Source organism: Oncorhynchus masou, chromosome 18 (genome assembly GCF_036934945.1).
Source record: "Oncorhynchus masou masou isolate Uvic2021 chromosome 18, UVic_Omas_1.1, whole genome shotgun sequence".
NCBI lineage: Eukaryota > Metazoa > Chordata > Actinopteri > Salmoniformes > Salmonidae > Oncorhynchus > Oncorhynchus masou.
The window spans coordinates 37,570,504-37,589,053 of NC_088229.1; the positions used below are offsets into that span (position 1 = coordinate 37,570,504).

The window sequence follows — 18,550 nt, forward strand, 5'->3', positions numbered from 1 at the left end:
TTGGCGAGCGGTTTGTCAATGTTGTGAACAGAGTACCCCATGGTGGGGTTATGATATCGGCAGGTGTAAGCTGTAGACAACTAACACTTGCATTTTATTGATGGCAATTTGAATGCATAGACATACCATGACGAGATTCTGAGGCCCATTGTCATGCCATTCATCAGCCGCGGTCACCTCATGTTTCAGCATGATAATGCACGGCCCCATGTCCCAAGGATCTTTACACAATTCCTGGAAGCTGAAAATGTCCCAGTTCTTCCATGGCCTGTATACTCCCCAGACATGTCACTCATTGAGCATGTTTGGGATGCTCTGGGTCGACGTGTATGACTGCGTGTTCCACCCCCTCCCCCCAATATCCAGCAAACTTCGCACAGCCATTGTGGCATGTTGTCTCACTCTTCAATCAACCGCCTGATCAACTCTATGCAAAGGAGATGTTGAGCTGCATGAGGCCACGGTGGTCATGCCAGATGCTGACTGGTTTTCTGATCCACACCCCTACCTTTTTTAAAAATATATCTGTGACCCAACAGATGAATATCTGTATCCAGTCATATGAGATCCATATATTAGGGCTTAATAAATTTATTTCAATTAACTTATTTTCCTTTTATATGAACTGTAACTAGAGCTGTAGCGGTGACCATATTACCGCCACACTGGCAGTAATGAGTCATGACCGCAGTAAAATTCCATGTGACTGTTGAATCATGCAATCTCATTTTATGCACTTTGGACATGCTTTGGTTGTGCCCAACTTGTCATTAGGACCTGGCGGTCATTAGCCTGGTACTCAGGGCTCTATTGTCCCTCTAAACTCTCTGACATCAATGTAAATGCATTTGAAAATCACATTAAACACTAATCAAAACAGCAGGCCTATAGTACTTTTACAACTCCCTCACTGTGATGATCAATTTAAAGAAAAATCTTCAACAGCAGGTTGAAACAGTGTAAAACATGTTTTTTGTTTTTGTGTATGTTTCAAAGCCTAACACAATGAAATAGGCGGCGCTTTCTAAGGTGATTAATTCAAAACCTCCATATGATAGGCTTATGAGCCCAAGCCCCAAAATATACTCCTCCAAAAACTAACATTCAAGTAATCACGTTGAGTGTGGACTGTAGTAGTATTATTATTATGCATACTGGATTGACTGGTTACCTTATGCTACACTCAAATGTCTATCCACGAGTCTGGGAAAGAACGTATAGCCCTAGGTTTGTTGATTTTGCAGGGTTTGCCTACAATTAGTGAATTTGATTTTGAATAGCCTAGTAATGGGGTTTGGAAAAATATATTTTCATAATGAATTGTGACATTACCATAAGCTATACAGAATCTCACCACCATCCATCTCCTCTCCTTTATTCCTTTCTTGAGCGCACAGACGGGCTGCCAAACAGTTTAGTGAAATGTTTCATTGTGAAAACATGTAACTGCACGACAGGAATATCAGTGGTTGATGCATGTTATTATTTCTCAGCTGCTCATATTAAGCACATGCTCCGCTATAAAACGGACTTGCGGAAAAGCCCTTCTAAATTACTAATATGTAAAATGATTTTCAAAGACAAGATTACGTTGAAAATAGACAGTCAAAATATGATCACTTTTTTTTGCTACTCAAATCAATGGCTTATAATCGCATCATGCAGCCCAAAGAATATCTTAGATCAAAACAAAAGGTTTATCATTTGCAACGGAGTTATTCGGCAACTTTAATTTAGCATATAGGACCTGTTTCAAATGATCACTTTTACGCTCAACATGGCCACTTTATGTGCACTCGCTCTGTAATGGGAAAAATACCCTTTCAATTTCATTGTTAGGTTGAATTCCATTCGTCTTACAATAAAATTGTCATGGGACTTATCAGTATATCTTGTCATCTTATGGCACATAGCCAGATAATGTAGGCCAACTCCTATTCTGTTCTTCTTAAATACATAATGTTTCTTTAGACCTGACTAAAATGATGGATTTATTGTGATGTGTATATTAAATTGATTTGTTTAACTTTTTTAAAATGTAGATGGCATGTAGCAGCTGCTTGTATGTGTGGAGGCTTGTAGATGCTAAACCTGTTTTTGTTAACGGTCAATTTACAGAAACTGGCAGTCTCTTGCATGATAATAACCAGCTCGCCACAGCCCTAACTCAGTAAAGTCTTTGAAATTGTTGGGTTTTTGAAATATTTTTGTTCACTAGTGTTCATTGCACAATACAGGTCTTTTTGTGATTCACCCTGCTATATAAGGGGCATTTTCCCCACACTGACATTCTCTCATGTGGTTTTGGCAGGCCATATTTGAGATCATCACCTCAGAGTTCTCGTACCTCCACAGCCTTGGCATTCTGGTGAGGCACTTCAAAGGGAGCGAGGCACTGCGGAAGACCATAACTGCCACCGAGCACCACCATCTCTTCTCCAACATCGCTGTCATCGAAGGTGTCAGCAAAAGGTACTACATTTCTCTGGACTCCAGTTGGAGACTGGTGGGTTAGGATGGTCTCAGTATGAAGGTCACAGCATTTCTATCTGGCCTGCAATTGGAATAGTGAGGTTATTTAATGGCAAACGGGGCCGTGGCCTATATACAGTACCAGTCAAAAGTTTGGACCCACTGACTCATTCAAAGGTTTTTCTTTATTTTTTACTATTTTCTACATTGTAAGAAAATGGTGAAGACATCAAAACTATGAAATAACACATGGAATCATGTAGTAACCAAAAAAGTGTTAAACAAATCTAAATATATTTGAGATTCAAAATAGCCACCCTATGTCTTGACAGCTTTGCACACTGTTGGCATTCTCAGTTGTGTTGGTGCAGGTACAGCCAACTAGCACAATTTATATTGTCAAAGTGATACGCTATATCGTCATAAATAATGTCCCGATATGCAACTATCAATTTATTTGTATCACTAATGCATAATAGTCAGAGCTGCGCAGTTGGCTGAAGCACAACCATATCTGGACTAGGCTAGCACTAGGAGATCTCACCATAAGCATCAAATTCCACAAACCTAGCAGCTGGAGGCATTCAGAAGTGCAGGCTGAGGCTGAAACCACATTCATTGACCCTGAGCTTTAGGTTGTTGTTAGTCAGTCAAGTCCTTCATTACTTATGTGACGTGGAAATAATTATTTCATTTATCTTGCTCGATCTCTGAGAAACTACAGGCCATCTAAAGAGTGAATTTGCATCTTATCTGAGGTTCAATGAAGTCTAGCAGACCTGGCTCTTCTAGCTAGGACTAGTAACACAGACATACCTAGAGCAAAATGATTGTTATCAATGTTTTGGAAATGCTTGTATGGATAAACATTGACACAACATTGTAACATCTGTGAATAAAAATTTTACACAGCTGGACCAATTCTGATATTTCTTTCACTAATTGGTCTTTTGTCCAATCAGATCAGATCTGAACAAGATCTGATGTGATTGGTCAAAAGACCGATTGGTGGGATATAAGATCAGAATGGGCTGCCTGTGTAAACGCAGCCTCTGATGGAATTTGAACAGGCGCAAGTCTCCTGGAAGGACTCACGGAGCGTGTTTAGACACGCTGGCTCAACCGGTTCTACTGCCTAGTAGGTCAGGTGGTATTCAGCAGAGCTTAATAATGATGTTGCGTTCAAGGCTACATTGTTATTGTTTGTTACTGCTGCTTTTTGAATGAAAATGGATCTAGTCTCTGTCAATGGCAATTGCATAAATCGTTATGCAACTGCCCACAGTTAAAATTGAATGGAAAGTGCGCAGTTCTAATGAAACTGATGGGTGGAACTTGTCTTGACAGGGTTTGCTCGACTATCGTGTGGTAGTGTGTGACATTGCTGCTTCAGTTGAGCTGTTGTTTTGGGTGTCAGTTTACTCAAGGTTTGTCAGCAAAAAATGAGTCCCTGTAATGGGTGGGGCTGGAAGTAACAACTGTAGCTTTATTATCTACTGGCACATTGGAAATTGTACTATTAGAAGCTAGGGCTGGGTGATATGGCCAAAATATATCACGGTATTTAAAAAGTTTTTAGTTTTTGAATAATAAGTTCTACATTTGCTTTGAGTAGTGAGTGATCCTAGGGTGGCAGAACACACATTCTAAGTGATTTCAATGAGTCTTTCTGCATTCTGATTGTTTTATGCTGTTCAATTCAACTTCAACCAAAACACATTTCAGAACATAATTGCAGTGGTGGAAAAAGTACCCAATTGTCCTACTTGAGTAAAAGTAAAGATGCCTTAATAGAAAATGACTCAAGTGAAAGTCACCAAGTAAAATACTACTTGAGTAGAAGTATGGGTTTCAAATATACTTAAGTATCAAAAGTGTAACTCATTTCAAATTCCTTATATTAAGCAAACTAGATGGCACCATTTTATTTGTTTTAATTTACAGATAGCCAGGTGCACATTCAGACATAATTTACAAACAAAGCATTTGTGTTTAGTGACTCCTCCAGATCAGAGGCAGTAGATAACCAGGGATTTTCTCTTAACAAGTGTCTGAGTGATTTGGACCATTTTCCTGGTCTGCTAAACATTCAAAATGTAAGTACTTTTAGGTGTCAGGGAAAATGTATGGAGTTAAAAGTACAGTATTTTCTTTGGGGATGTTGTGACGTAAAAGTTGTCAAATAGTCAAGTACAGATACCAAAAAAAAAACGTAAATAGTACTTGAAAGTATTTTTACATAAGTACTTTACGCCACTGCTCAATTGAGAATTTCTACACTGCCACGGTGGACTGCACGATATGGGCAAATAATCTAGGACTTATTTTTAACCAAATGTTGCGATTTGACTATTCTATAATACAGCCAGCAGCATACCACCCTGCATACCACTGCTGGCTTGCTTCTGAAGCTAAGCAGGGTTGGTCCTGGTCAGTTCCTAGATGGGAGACCAGATGCTGCTGGAAGTGGTGTTTTTATTTTTTTTATTTATTTCACCTTTATTTAACCAGGTAGGCTAGTTGAGAACAAGTTCTCATTTACAACTGCGACCTGGCCAAGATAAAGCATAGCAGTGTGAACAGACAACACAGAGTTACACATGGAGTAAAAAATTAACAAGTCAATAACACAGTAGAAAAAAAGGGGTGTCTATATACAATGTGTGCAAAAGGCATGAGGAGGTAGGCGAATAATTACAATATTGCAGATTAACACTGGATTGATAAATGATCATGTACAGGTAGAGATATTGGTGTGCAAAAGAGCAGAAAAGTAAATAAATAAAAACTGTGGGGATGAGGTAGGTGAAAATGGGTGGGCTATTTACCAATAGATTATGTACAGCTGCAGCGATCGGTTAGCTGCTCAGATAGCTGATGTTTGAAGTTGGTGAGGGAGATAAAGGTCTCCAACTTCAGCGATTTTTGCAATTCGTTCCAGTCACAGGCAGCAGAGTACTGGAACGAAAGGCGGCCGAATGAGGTGTTGGCTTTAGGGATGATCAGTGAGATACACTTGCTTGAGCGCGTGCTATGGATGGGTGTTGCCATCGTGACCAGTGAACTGAGAGAAGGCGGAGCTTTACCTAGCATGGCCTTGTAGACGACCTGGAGCCAGTGGGTCTTGCGACGAATATGTAGCGAGGGCCAGCCGACTAGAGCATACAAGTCGCAGTGGTGGGTAGTATAAGGTGCTTTAGTGACAAAACGGATGGCACTGTGATAAACTGCATCCAGTTTGCTGAGAAGAGTGTTGGAAGCAATTTTGTAGATGACATCGCCGAAGTCGAGGATCGGTAGGATAGTCAGTTTTACTAGGGTAAGCTTGGCAGCGTGAGTGAAGGAGGCTTTGTTACGGAATAGAAAGCCGACTCTTGATTTGATTTTCGATTGGAGATGTTTGATATGGGTCTGGAAGGAGAGTTTGCAGTCTAGCCAGACACCTAGGTACTTATAGGTGTCCACATATTCAAGGTCGGAGGGCCAGTAGGAGGTACTCTTTCCTCTGGTCTAAAAAAAAAATATCCCAATGCCCCAGGGCAGTGATTGGCACTGCCCTGTGTAGGGTACCGTCTTTCGGATGGGAAGTTAAACGGGTGTCCTGACTCTCTGAGGTCATTAAAGATCCCATGGCACTTAGCGTAAGAGTAGGGGTGTTAACCCTAGTGTCCTGGCTAAATTCCCAGTCTGGCCCTCAAACCATCATGGTCACCTAATAATCCCCAGTTTACAATTGGCTCATTCATCCCCCTCCTCTCCCCTGTAACTATTCCCCAGGTCATTTCTGCAAATGAGAATGTGTTCTCAGTCAACTTACCTGGTAAAATAAAAAAATATATATATACAGTTTGATGACAATGAATTAAAATGCCAGGGAGGAGTTATTGCGACAGGGTAGGATCTAGTGTTGATATTTGCTTCCTAAGGGAACCTATAAGCTTTTGCTACATTGCATGTTTTCTCTTAGCTACTTCATGTAGCTAACATGTTCTTGCTTTGCATATTCCTCTTTGTTTTGGAAGATACTGTTGCACAAACGACATGCTGATTTTAGGTCTACACCATCAGACTGTATTAGCTAGCTATGTTTGCTCTTACTCAGTACATTTATTAGCTAACTATTAGCATTAGTGGCTAACAATTAGCGACAATTAGCGACTTTATGACAACTTGCTAAGGAAAAGACAAACAAGCAGTGTCATTATAGAACGCTAGTGGATTTATATTAAGAAGTAAAGTGAAATCAGCATTGTGCTACATTGACCATGCAGACTGAAGTGTCTCGTGGTTGAGGAACATCAAATGCGTTCCTTGAGTGACAGGGGACGTAGCTAGATCTGTGTGCAAAGCGGCACTGCGAGAAAGAGCGGAGAGGGATGACTCAAGTTTATTTAACTAGGCAAGTCAGTTAAAAACATTCTTATTTACAATGATGGCCTAGGAACAGTGGGTTAACTGCCTTGTTCAGAAGCAGAACGACTTATTTATTTTTTTACCCTGTCAAGGATTCGATCTAGAAACCTTTCGGTTACTGGCCCAACTCTCTAACCGCTAGGCTACCTGCCTCCCCAAGTAGCAAAGTAAAGTACACATGGCGTATCACATTTAACAAACCAAACATTCAAATACCGGTATAGAAGGCAAAGTAAAAATCCAAACCATCCATTTCCGGTATATCATAAAATACGGTATACCGCCCAGCCCTAGAAGTAATACATCATTGGCCTTACTAGCTTAGCTAATTTTGTTTTGATTTGTATGAATGCTTTCCTGGCTCACATTCAGTGTAGCAGATTGTGGTATTTTCATTAATGTGCACTCTGAGATAGTGGAACATATATTTTATTACCACCTTATGCCTTTTTGAAAGTGGACAAACTGTTTTTACATAATTTGCTATCTCCAATATCGGTTCACGACCAAATAAAATCAGTGTGTGTCGTCCCCCCCTCCCTCCACCCAAGTCTTTAGATCTGTTCATTGACATGGTTTTTCAAACTGGGTCCTGGTTCCCCCCCCCAACGTGCACATTATTATGTTTCTCTAGCACTGATTTTCAAATAACCAACCCATCAACAAGCTTGGATTTGAATCCGCTGTGTTGTGCTAAGTCAACCTGGGGAGGCTCAACGATAGTTTGAGGAATCCCTGTATTATGACATGCTATCAGTCTCAGCAATCAAAAGATCACAAGCTCCATTTTCAGGGCAGCACTAAGAGGTCAATTACAACCTTTGCACAATGCTGCTGCTGGCTGCGCTTGGAATATTCTCCATGTAACTGCTTTTGCGGTTATTATTAAATGGCTGCTCCGGTACAGTAGCTCTTATGGTTAGAGAGGGAAGGGAACAGTTATGCATGTGTTCTGTTCTCGACAGGTTTTTCGACGACCTTGAAAGGCGTCACCATGACCACGTGGTGATCCGGGACATCAGCGACATAGTGCAGAACCACGCCGCCCACCACTTTGAGCCCTACATCGTGTACTGCTCCAACGAGACCTTCCAGCAGAGGACGCTGCAGAAGCTGCTGTGAGTAGGGGACAAATTAAGGGCCTTGTTCGAATACTTCAGAAATGCATCTTTCAAGTACAGATCTTTAAGAGATTGGTGAGAGTACACCCATCCATTCAAACTAATTCAGCTCTGTGATTACATCAAGTAAGGTTGAAAATAAGTATGCATTTCTGAAGTAATCGAACTGGGCCAATAACAGAAACCCTGTTTTTAAAATAATTTTAACATGCATCCCTTTGTCCTCCTATCCGTAATCAAATCACCAAATCTAAATGGCTGGATAAATGGAAATCAAGTTTTCCACTACGTAGGTTATACCAATCCAGTCATGTCCGATCAGTGATTGGGCTAAAGGATAATGCAATGTTGATATTATGATTCAAACATTACTTATATTGGCTTCCTTCATCTTCTCTCCTTGTGTGTGTTTCTCTCAGAACGAGCAACACTGCTTTTAAGGAGGTGCTGAAACGGATTGAGGGGAGTGGCGAGTCCCAAGGCCTGCCCATGATCTCCTTCCTCATCCTTCCAATGCAGAGAGTCACCCGGCTGCCGCTGCTATTAGATGTAAGTCCCTCACGATTCCTCTGATGGGAGTCAACAGGTGAATCCCAAAAGTCTGTCTTGATTCCTCGCATCCTCCTTTTCAAAACGTTAAGGGTAAGCGAGGAGAAAATTAGATACTTTCCTCTGATCTTGTAATGTCCCTCAAGGAGAGTGCTCCGTGAGATTCAAACATTGCTGAATTGCTATGACACACTGCAGAGAGGCCTTGGGCGCACCCTAATGGAGAGATTTGACACCAGACCAATAATAGTCGAAGCCCTGCCACTTGTATAGGAAAGGGTTCTCCAACTCCAGACCTGGAGAGTGCTGCTTGGTCTGCAGACTTTTGCGCAGCACCAACACTCATTATTCAACTAGTTGATTATTTGAAACCGATGCGTTAGTGTTGGGCTGGAATGAATTCCTGCACACCCTGTACATCCACAGGGCCAGCATTAGAAACCCCTGTTGTAGATGGATTGGGGATCCGTACGGACAGGAGTCTCTCGTCGACGTGACCCGACTAGGCTATTACTATAGGTCCTAGAGGTATTCATTGTTCTATAAGCAGATTCCCAGGGTAAACCAGTTGCTATGTCTGGTATCCAGGGGTTGAAATCCGGACGGGCAATTGTAGGTGGTTCTGTAGTATTTGGGAGCGCCTCCCTTCCCCAACATCATCCATATCTCTCTCTCTCTCTCTCCCACCCAGACGATCTGTCAGAAAACTCCAGACACAACGGCGGAGCACTTTGCTGCAGTGTGGGCCCTGAAGGCCATCAGTAAGGTATGCTGCTCCACAAACCCTGCATATTCATTGTTGCATCCGTCCTCCAACATTTCTAAATGTCAACCTTTTTGAACACTTCACAGGGCCGGAAACAGGCATCCATTTTGATTTATACATCTAACTTAATCGCGCATGGTGTATTGTTGGTATGTTGCAGTACTGCTACAGCTGTACCCTGGTGCTGTAACAACTTACAATGCATTCGGAAAGTATTCAGACCCCTTGACTTTTTCCACATTTTGTTACGTTACAGCCTAATTCTAAAATTGATTAAATTGTTTTTGTTCTCCTCAATGTACACGCAAAAATAGGTATTTAGACATTTTTGCAATTCATTACAAATAAACTGAAATTATATTTACATAGGTATTCAGACTCTTTACTCAGTAATTTGTTGAAGCACCTTTGGCAGTGACTACAACCTCAAGTCTTCTTGGGTATGACTCTACAAGCTTGGCACACCTGAATTTGGGGAGTTTCTCCCATTCTTCTCTGCAGATCCTCTCAGGTTGGATGGGGAGCATCGCTGCACAGCTATTTTCAGGTCTCTCCAGAGATGTTCAAGTCTGGGCTCTGGCTGGGCCACTCAATGACTTTCAGAAACTTGTCCTGAAGCCACTGCTGTGTGCTTAGTGTTGTTGTCCTGTTGGAAGGTGAACCTTTGCCCCAGTGAGGTCCTGAGCACTCTGGAGCAAGTTCTCTGTACTTTGCTCCGTTCCTCTTTCCCTCCTTCCTGACTAGTCTCCCAGTCCCTGCCGCTGAAAAACATCCCCACAGCATGATGCTGTCACCACCATGCTTCACCGTAGGGATGGTGCCAGGTTTCCTCCAGATGTGACGCTTGGCATTCAGGCCAAAGTGTTCAATCTTGGTTTCGTCAGACCAGAGAATCTTGTTTTCATGGTAAGTTCTTTAGGTGCCTTTTTGGCAATCTCTAAGCGGGCTGTCATTTACTGAGTGGCTTCCATCTGGCTACTCTACCATAAAAGCCTGATTGGTGGAGTGCTGCAGAGATGAGAGAACCTTCCAGAAGGACTACCATCTCCACAGAGGAACTCTGGAGCTCTGTCAGTGACCATCAGGTTCTTGGTCACCTCCCTGACCAAGGCTCTTCTCCCCCGATTGCTCAGTTTGGTCGGGCAGCCAGCTCTAGGAAGAGTCTTGGTGGTTCCAAACTTCTTCCATTTAAGAATGATGGAGGCCTTATTTTCTTGGGGACCTTCGATGCTGCATACATTTTTTTGGTACCTTTCTCCAGATCTGTGCATTGACACAATCCTTTGTCTGAGCTCTATAGACAATTTCTTCAACTTCATGAGCTGACTTTTTTGCTCTGACATTGCACTGTCAACAGTGGGACCTTTTTTATATAGACAGGTGTGTGTGCCTTTCCAAATCATGTCCAATCAATTGAATTTACCACAGGTGGACTCAAAGTTGTGGAAACATCTCAAAGATGATCAATGGAAACCGGATGCACATTAGCTCCATTTTTAAGTCTCATAGTAAAGGGTCTGAATACTTATGTAAATGTATTTCTGTTAATAAAGTGGCAAAAAAAAATCTAAACCTGTTTTTGCGTTGTCATTATGGGATATTGTGTGTAGATTGAGCTTTTATTTAATCAACTCAGCAAAAAAAGAAACGACCCTGCCTTTCAAAGATAATTTGTAAAAATCCCAAACTTCAGATCTTCATTGTAAAGGGTTTAAACACTGTTCCCCATGCTTGTTCAATTAACCATAAACAATTAATGAACATGCACCTATGGAATGGTCGTTAGTGTCTTGACGACTTACAGACAGTAGGCAATTAGGTCACAGTTATGAAAACTTATGACACTAAATAGGCCTTTTTGCTGACTCTGAAAATCACAAAAAAAAGATGCCCAGGCTGCAAGGAGGCATGAGGACGACAGATGTAGCCAGGGCAATAAATTGCAATGTCTGTACTGTGAGACGCCTAAGACAGAGCTACAAGATGGCCAGCTGATCGTCCTCGCAGTGGCAGACCACGTGTAACAGATGCACAGGATCGGTACGTCCGAACATCACACCTGCGGGACAGATACAGGATGGCAACAACTGCCCGAGTTACACCAGGAACACACAATCCCTCCATCAGTGCTCAGACTGCCCACAATAGGCTGGACTGAGGGCTTGTAGGCCTGTTCTAAGGCAGGTCCTCACCGGCAACGACGTTGCCAATGGGCTCAAGCCCGCCGTCGCTGTACCAGGCAGGACTGGCAAAAAGTGCTTTCCACTGACGTTGTGGTTTTGCCTCACCAGAGGTGATGGTCGGATTCACGTTTATTGTCGACGGAATGAGCGTTACACCGACGCCTGTACTCTGGAGCGGGATCGATGTAGAGGGTCCGGACGTAAAAAAAAAAAAAAAAACTAGGCAAGTCAGTTATGAACAAATTATTTTCAATAACGGCCTAGGAACAGCCTTGTTCAGGGGCAGAACGACATTTTTACCTTGTCACCTCGGGGATTCGATTTTGCAACCTTTCGGTTACTAGTCCAACGCTCTAACCACTAGGCTACTTGCCGCCCCAGACCGTGTGTCACAGCGTCATTGAACTGAGCTTATTGCAGGCAGTCTCAACGCTGTGCGTTACAGGGAAGACATCCTCCTCCTTCATGTGGTACCCTACCTGCAGGCTCCTCCTGACATGACCCTCCAACATGACAATGTGACCATGTTCGTTCTGTGCGTGAATTCTTGTGAGACCAGAATGTCAGTGTTCTGCCCCCCCCCCCCCAGAAATGTCCAGGAACTTGCAGGTGCCTTGTTACCCCACTCTTCCACCATCTCACAGCAAGAACTGGCTAATATGGTGCAGTCCATGAGATGCACTGCAGTACTTAATGCAGCTGGTGGCCACACCAGATACTTTTGATTTTGACCCCTCCCCCTTTGTTCACGGACACATTATTCCATTTGTTAGTCACATCTGTGGAACAATTTCAGTTTGTCTCAGTTGTTGAGTCTTGTTATGGTCATAAATATTTACACAGTAAGTTTGCTGAAAATTAACACAGTTGACATTGAGGACATGACTTTTATTTGCTGAGTTTACATTTCAGAATAAGGCTGTAATGTAAACAGTGGAAAAAGTCAAGGTCTGAATTCGCATTACATTTCCTTTGCTGTGTGTTGGATTACTGAGCATTGTGCAACCAAAATAGATCTGTAAATAAAATAACTTTTGTTACATGTGTTCTCATCCCATCAGTTGGTGAATAGCTGCAACAACGGAGCAAGGCGAATGGAGAGGACGGAACAGATGTACACTATTCAGAAGCAGATGGAGTTTGGCAAGATCAAGGTACAGCCAAGCAGACCTTCACTCACAGCACTACATTTCAATAATTGTTTTGTTGTCAGCTTTTTTTTCTAATTTATTTATACGTATTATTTGATCAATTTTATTTTAAATGTTTATGACCGAGTGTACTTTTTAATACAAAAAAAATCCTGAATCTGTCCTCAGCCTTTCCCACTGGTGTCGTCATCACGCTGGCTGCAGAAGCGCGGGGAGCTCGCCGTCTGCACTGAGGAGCTCAGTATCTTCTGGAAGGCCTTCAGCCACAGGAGCTACTACCTGTTCCTCTTCAACGACGTGCTCATCGTCACCAAAAAGAAGAGGTGAGAGCGAGCCTCAGCCTCTGACAATACCATTCTTTATGGGCTGAGATCAAAATGCACTCAACTTTTAATGTCAGCGCAATGTGTTTCAATTTTAATTCTGGCCTCCGTCCATAACACATTTGTCCCAAGGCGTATTCTAGCAACATGGTTACATACAACAAATTACATTTTGATGTAGCAGAATAAGCTTTTATGCTTGTTTCGCACTCACATCCAACTCATTCATTTGAAGAGGAGTCATTAATCTGCTGTCCTTCAATTTAAGCCAGTGGAGACTGAGGTCATGATCTCTGGGGGGGTTGAGTAGGGCCAGCTGCAACCTGTCATGGAAGGTAGGAGAGTATGGACGGAGGGAAAATGTTGCTGAGCATTCCTGGGATTCCTAGAACCCCAATACACCATGTCTGTTCAGCAGACTCCAGTCAGTGTGTGTGTCCATGTGCCTGAGTTAGGAGGCTATATCCATGTCAATGGTGAGAGAAAGCGATATGCCAGTGTGCTGGTGTCATGTTCAAAACTGTAAGATGGCCTCAAGACACAATCTTCTTCAGGTCACAATGACTGTCTAGAGAAGCCTGATCCCAGATCTGTTTGTGCTTTTGCCTACTTTGTAGTCATGCCAACTGTTGGATCTTACAGCAAGACAATAACCCCAAGCACAAATCAAAATCCACAAATTGTTAATTGACCACAATCAAAATTTTGTAATGGCAATCTGTCTCTGGACTTGTACCCCAATTGAAAACATAAGGTTTTAATTGAAGAGGACTGTTCCATAAGAGCAGAGGAAGGATGTCAAGGATCTGGTAAAGATTCTGTATGGCGGAATGTTCTAATTTCAACAATGTCTTCTCTAATCTCTCAACCTTTTAGCAAAAGTATGTTTTTATCCTCGTGAGGGGAGGGTGCTAGAGTATTGACAAGGGGTGGCAATTTTTAACCCCCCCCCCATTTTTTTTGACTTATGAAATAAATTGTATTAGTATAAGAAAATAAATGGCATACAATATAGCTCAGTATTTGTTTTTTTTGCCCATCTTTATCAAGGGTGCCAATAATTATAGACCTGACTGTATACAGTACCAGTCAAAAGTTTGGACACCTACTCATTCAAGATTTTTTTTTTTACTGTTTTGTAGAATAATAGTAAAGACGAACTATGAAATAACACATGGACTCATGTCGTAACCAAAAAATTGTTTAACAAATCAAAATATATTTTGAGTAGCCACCCTTTCCCTTGACAGCTTTGCACACTGTTGGCCTGCTCTCAACCAGCTTCATTAGGTAGTCCTTAATGAATTTGAGCCAATCAGTTGTAGGGTTGGAATACAGAAGATGGCCCTATTTGGTAAAAGACCAAGTCCATATTATGGCAAGAACAGCGCAAATAAGCAAAGAGAAACGACAGTCCATTACTTTAAGACATGAAGATCAGTCAATATTTCAAAACTTTGAAAGTTTCTTCAAGTGCAGTCGCAAAAACCATCAAGCACTATGATGAAACTGGCTCTCATGAGGCCAGCCACAAGAAATGAGGACCCAGTGTTACCTCTGCTGCAGAGGATGTTCATTAGTTAACTGCACCTCTGAAGCATTTATTTGGGCTGCAATCTGAGTTCAAGTAACAGACATCTCAACATCAACTGTTGATAGGAGACTGCGTGAATCACAGCCTTCATGGTGTAATTGCTGCAAAGAAACCAGTACTAAAGGACGCCAATAAGAAGAGACTTGCTTGGGCCAAGAAACACGAGCAATGGACATTCGACCAACGGAAATCTGTACTTTGGTTTTGAGTCCTAATTTGAGATTTTTGGTTCCAACCGTCGTGTCTTTGTGAGACGCAGAGTAGGTGAACAGATGATCTACACATGTGGTGTGATGGTGTCGGGGTGCTTTGATGGTGACACTCTGATTTATTTAGAATTCAAGGCACACTCAACCAGCATTGCTAAAACATCATTCTGCAGCGATACGCCATCCCATCTGATTTGGGCTTAGTGGGACTATCATTGGTTTTTCAAACAGGACAATGACCCTAAACACCTCCAGGCTGTGTAAGGTTTATTTGACCAAGGAGAGTGATGGAGTGCTGTGACCTGGCCTCCACAATCACCTGACCTCAACCCAATTGGGATGAGTTTGACCGCAGTGAAGGAAAAGCAGCCAACAAGTGCTCAGCATCTGTGGGAACTCCTTCAAGAATGTTGGAAAAGCATTCCAGGTGACTACCTCATGAAGCTGTTTGAGAATGCCAATAGGGTGGAGACTTTGAAGAATCAAAAATATATATATTTTGATTTACCACTTTTTTTACCACATGATTCCATGTGTTATTTCAGAGTTGTCTCAGCCTGTTCGTCTACAATGCAGAAAATTGTTAAAAATAATGAAACCCTTGAATGAGCTGGTGTCTAACTTTTGACTGGTACTGTATGTGGTGATATTATACATGTACAGGATATGTTTCAAACGCAAACATGTAATTCGTCTGTGTCCAGTGAAGAGAGCTATGTGGTGATGGACTATGCCACGCTGGTGAATGTGGAGGTGGAATCGGCGGAGGAGCTGGAGGGACGGACATCACCACCCGCCAAGGGAGGCTCCGCCCACCTGTCTCTGCGACTGCTGATGTCAAGGAACAGCGAGGGGAGACCGGAGGAGATTGCTCTGGTCGCTGAGTCCAGGTATCACTAGCTCTTTGACTCTCATTCAGTCCAATACGTGTCAACAACTTTACAATTTACAGGCATGTATGAGTCATTTAAAAAAAAGCCTTAAGGCTTATGTTATCAGAATTGTATTTAGTCAGGATCATCATAAGGCGGTTGCTCATAAGTCTTAAAGCATATACAGTGCATTCGGAAAGTACTCCTTTTTTAGACCCCTTTTTCCACATTTTGTTACATTAGTCTTATTCTAAAATTGATGAGGAAATTATTTATTAAATCCATCTACACACACACTACCCAATAATGACAAAGCAAAAACTGTTTTTTTAGGAAAGGGGGGTACCTAGTCAGTTTTCCAACTGAAATGTTTCTTCCGCATTTAACCCAACCCCCCTTTGAATCAGAGGTGCGGGGGGCTTTTTTTTTTTAGAAAAGTTTGCAAATGTATTCCAACAAAACAAACACCTTATTTACATAAGTATTCAGACCCTTTTGCTATGATACTTGCAATTGAGCTCCGGTGCATCCTGTTTCCATTGATCATCCTTGATGTTTCTACAACTTGATTGGAGTCCACCTGTTGTAAATGGAACTGACTGGACATGATTTGGAAAGGCACACACCTGTCTACATAAAGTCCAACAGATGACAGTGCATGTCAGAGCAAAAATCAAGTCATGAGGTTGAAGGAATTGTCTGTTGGGCTCAGTGACAGGATTGTGTCAAGGCACAGATCTGGAGAAAGGTACCAAAAAATGTATGCAGCATTGAAGGTCCCCAAGAACACAATGGCCTCCATTCTTAAATGGAAAGAGTTTGGAACCACCAAGACTCTTCATAGAGCTGGCCGCCCGGCCAAACTGAGCAATTGGGGGAGAAGGGCCTTGGACAGGGAGGTGGCCAAGAACCTGATGGTCACTCTAACAGTGCTCCAGAGTTCCTCTGTGTAGATGGTTGGTCTCCTGGAAGGTTCTCCCATCTCTGCAGCATTCCACCAATTTGACTTTTATGGTAGTGGCCAGACGGAAGCCACTCTTCAGTAAAAAGCACATGACAGCCCGCTTGAAGTTTGCCAAAAGGCATCTTAAGGACTCTGACCATGAGAAACAAGATTCTCTGTTCTGATGAAACCAAGATGGAACTCTTTGGCCTGAATACCAAGCGTCACATCTGGAAACCTGGCACCATCCCTACAGTGAAGCATGGTGGCAGCATGCTGTGGGGATGTTTTTCAGCAGCAGGGCCTGGGAGACTAGTCAGGATTGAGGGATAGCTTAACGGCGCAAAGTACAGAAGGATCCTTGATGAAAACTTGCTCCGGACCGCTGACTGGGGTGAAGGTTCACCTTCCAACATGTCAACGACCCTAAGCACACAGCCAAGACAACACAGAGGCTTGGGGACAAGTCTCTGAATGTCCTTGAGTGGTCCAGCCAGAGCACGGACTTGAAACCGATCGAACATCTCTGTAGACCTGAAAATAGCTGTGCAGCGATGCTCCCCATCCCAGCTATGTAGACTTGAATTTCATCACTTCCCGTTGTGCGAGGAAGAGCTCTGTTTGGTTTGTTTAAAAGTGTATTGGAAAGTTCTTGGTAGCTACCTAGCTTCCATTGGTTCCCTTGACGCAGTTGGCATCAGTTTTCCAGTGATCCTGCCGACTGAGGAGCTATTTGGCGTCGCTGCTAGCTAGCTGGACGTCAAGCTAGTGTGGTGGTCTTGAACATAGCCCACGACGCGGTTAGCCATTGTGGCTGGGACCACAGATTGTCCTGATTTTTGACTGTAGATCCCTGATGTTTTCAATTTTCCCTGTGACCTGCCCTGTCTGGAACTGCAAGGAGTAACAGCCTAACATACGTTGCTAGCTACCATGACACAGACCAAAGCTGGCGGGAGTACCGTTGAGGACAGTGCCAGTGGTGTCTCTCTCACACGTGAAGGATCATTTTAAATGAACAAAGAAACCTATAAGCAGTTGTTACAACAACAACAAGAAAATAGTTAAGTGTTTTGTTCAAATACTCGTGGATTCTACTAATAAAAGAATGGACGTGGACCTGAAGAGCAGTTTGCAGTTCTCCCAAGGTCAGCACCACGAGTTGAAATAGGAGAATGGCAAGATGACCGCAATCTAGGTCATTTTAGAGAGGACAAGATAATATAAATCAAAAGACGGTTATGTATATTCTTCTGTATATCAAATTATATATACATGAACTTAATTTCCTTTAAAGACTCAGACATTAGTTAGAATCTAAATCTCGAGGGACAATCAAGGCGAAACAACATGGTTGTGGACGGAATTGCAGAATCTTCACATGAGACCTGGATGGAGTCTGAGGACAAGGTGAGGGAAATGATCTCTGAGAAATTGAAGATGGACCACAGGAAGATTGAGGTGAAGCATGCCCACAGGACTGGAAAACCCACCACCGGCCCAGGTGATAGACCCAGGGCGATTAGTGGTCAAATTCCTGAGGTTCAAGAACAAGGTAGCTGTTCTGGAAAGAGCCAAGAACGTGAGAGGAATGTATATCTTCCTTAACGAGGACTGTCCTGAAGCTGTGCGCCAGAGGAAAGCACTGATCCCAGCCATGAAAGCTGCCAGAGCGTGTGGGGACATTGCTTACATCTGCGACGACCGGCTCATTGTCCATCCCTCCCTCCCAGAAGCCTGGAAAAGTTGAGAGCCAAGCCTATGGGTTCGTAACCTCAACCCCGCAGTCCACACACAAATTGATTAATGGACTGCTAAATGTGTGGGTTTTCTTTTTAATCTTGCTTTGTCTCTCTGTTAAGCTATTAAGGAAAGGGCTGAAATGGCCCATATCAATATATGTAGCCTTTGCATGTTATTGATTTCATTAACCTTATTTCTAACATCAGAACAT

General features: G+C 42.6%; 1 protein-coding gene across 1 annotated transcript in view; it reads left to right on the forward strand.

The window, feature by feature from the left end:
• Positions 1-18,550, forward strand: part of arhgef16 (Rho guanine nucleotide exchange factor (GEF) 16) — a 35,212-nt gene that overhangs the window by 10,758 nt on the left and 5,904 nt on the right. Inside the window, exons 6-12 of the mRNA XM_064923183.1 lie at positions 2,312-2,472; positions 7,851-8,003; positions 8,426-8,555; positions 9,247-9,321; positions 12,566-12,658; positions 12,824-12,978; positions 15,486-15,671. Coding sequence (XP_064779255.1) covers positions 2,312-2,472; positions 7,851-8,003; positions 8,426-8,555; positions 9,247-9,321; positions 12,566-12,658; positions 12,824-12,978; positions 15,486-15,671 — 953 coding nt within the window. The remainder of the gene's footprint in view (positions 1-2,311; positions 2,473-7,850; positions 8,004-8,425; positions 8,556-9,246; positions 9,322-12,565; positions 12,659-12,823; positions 12,979-15,485; positions 15,672-18,550) is intronic.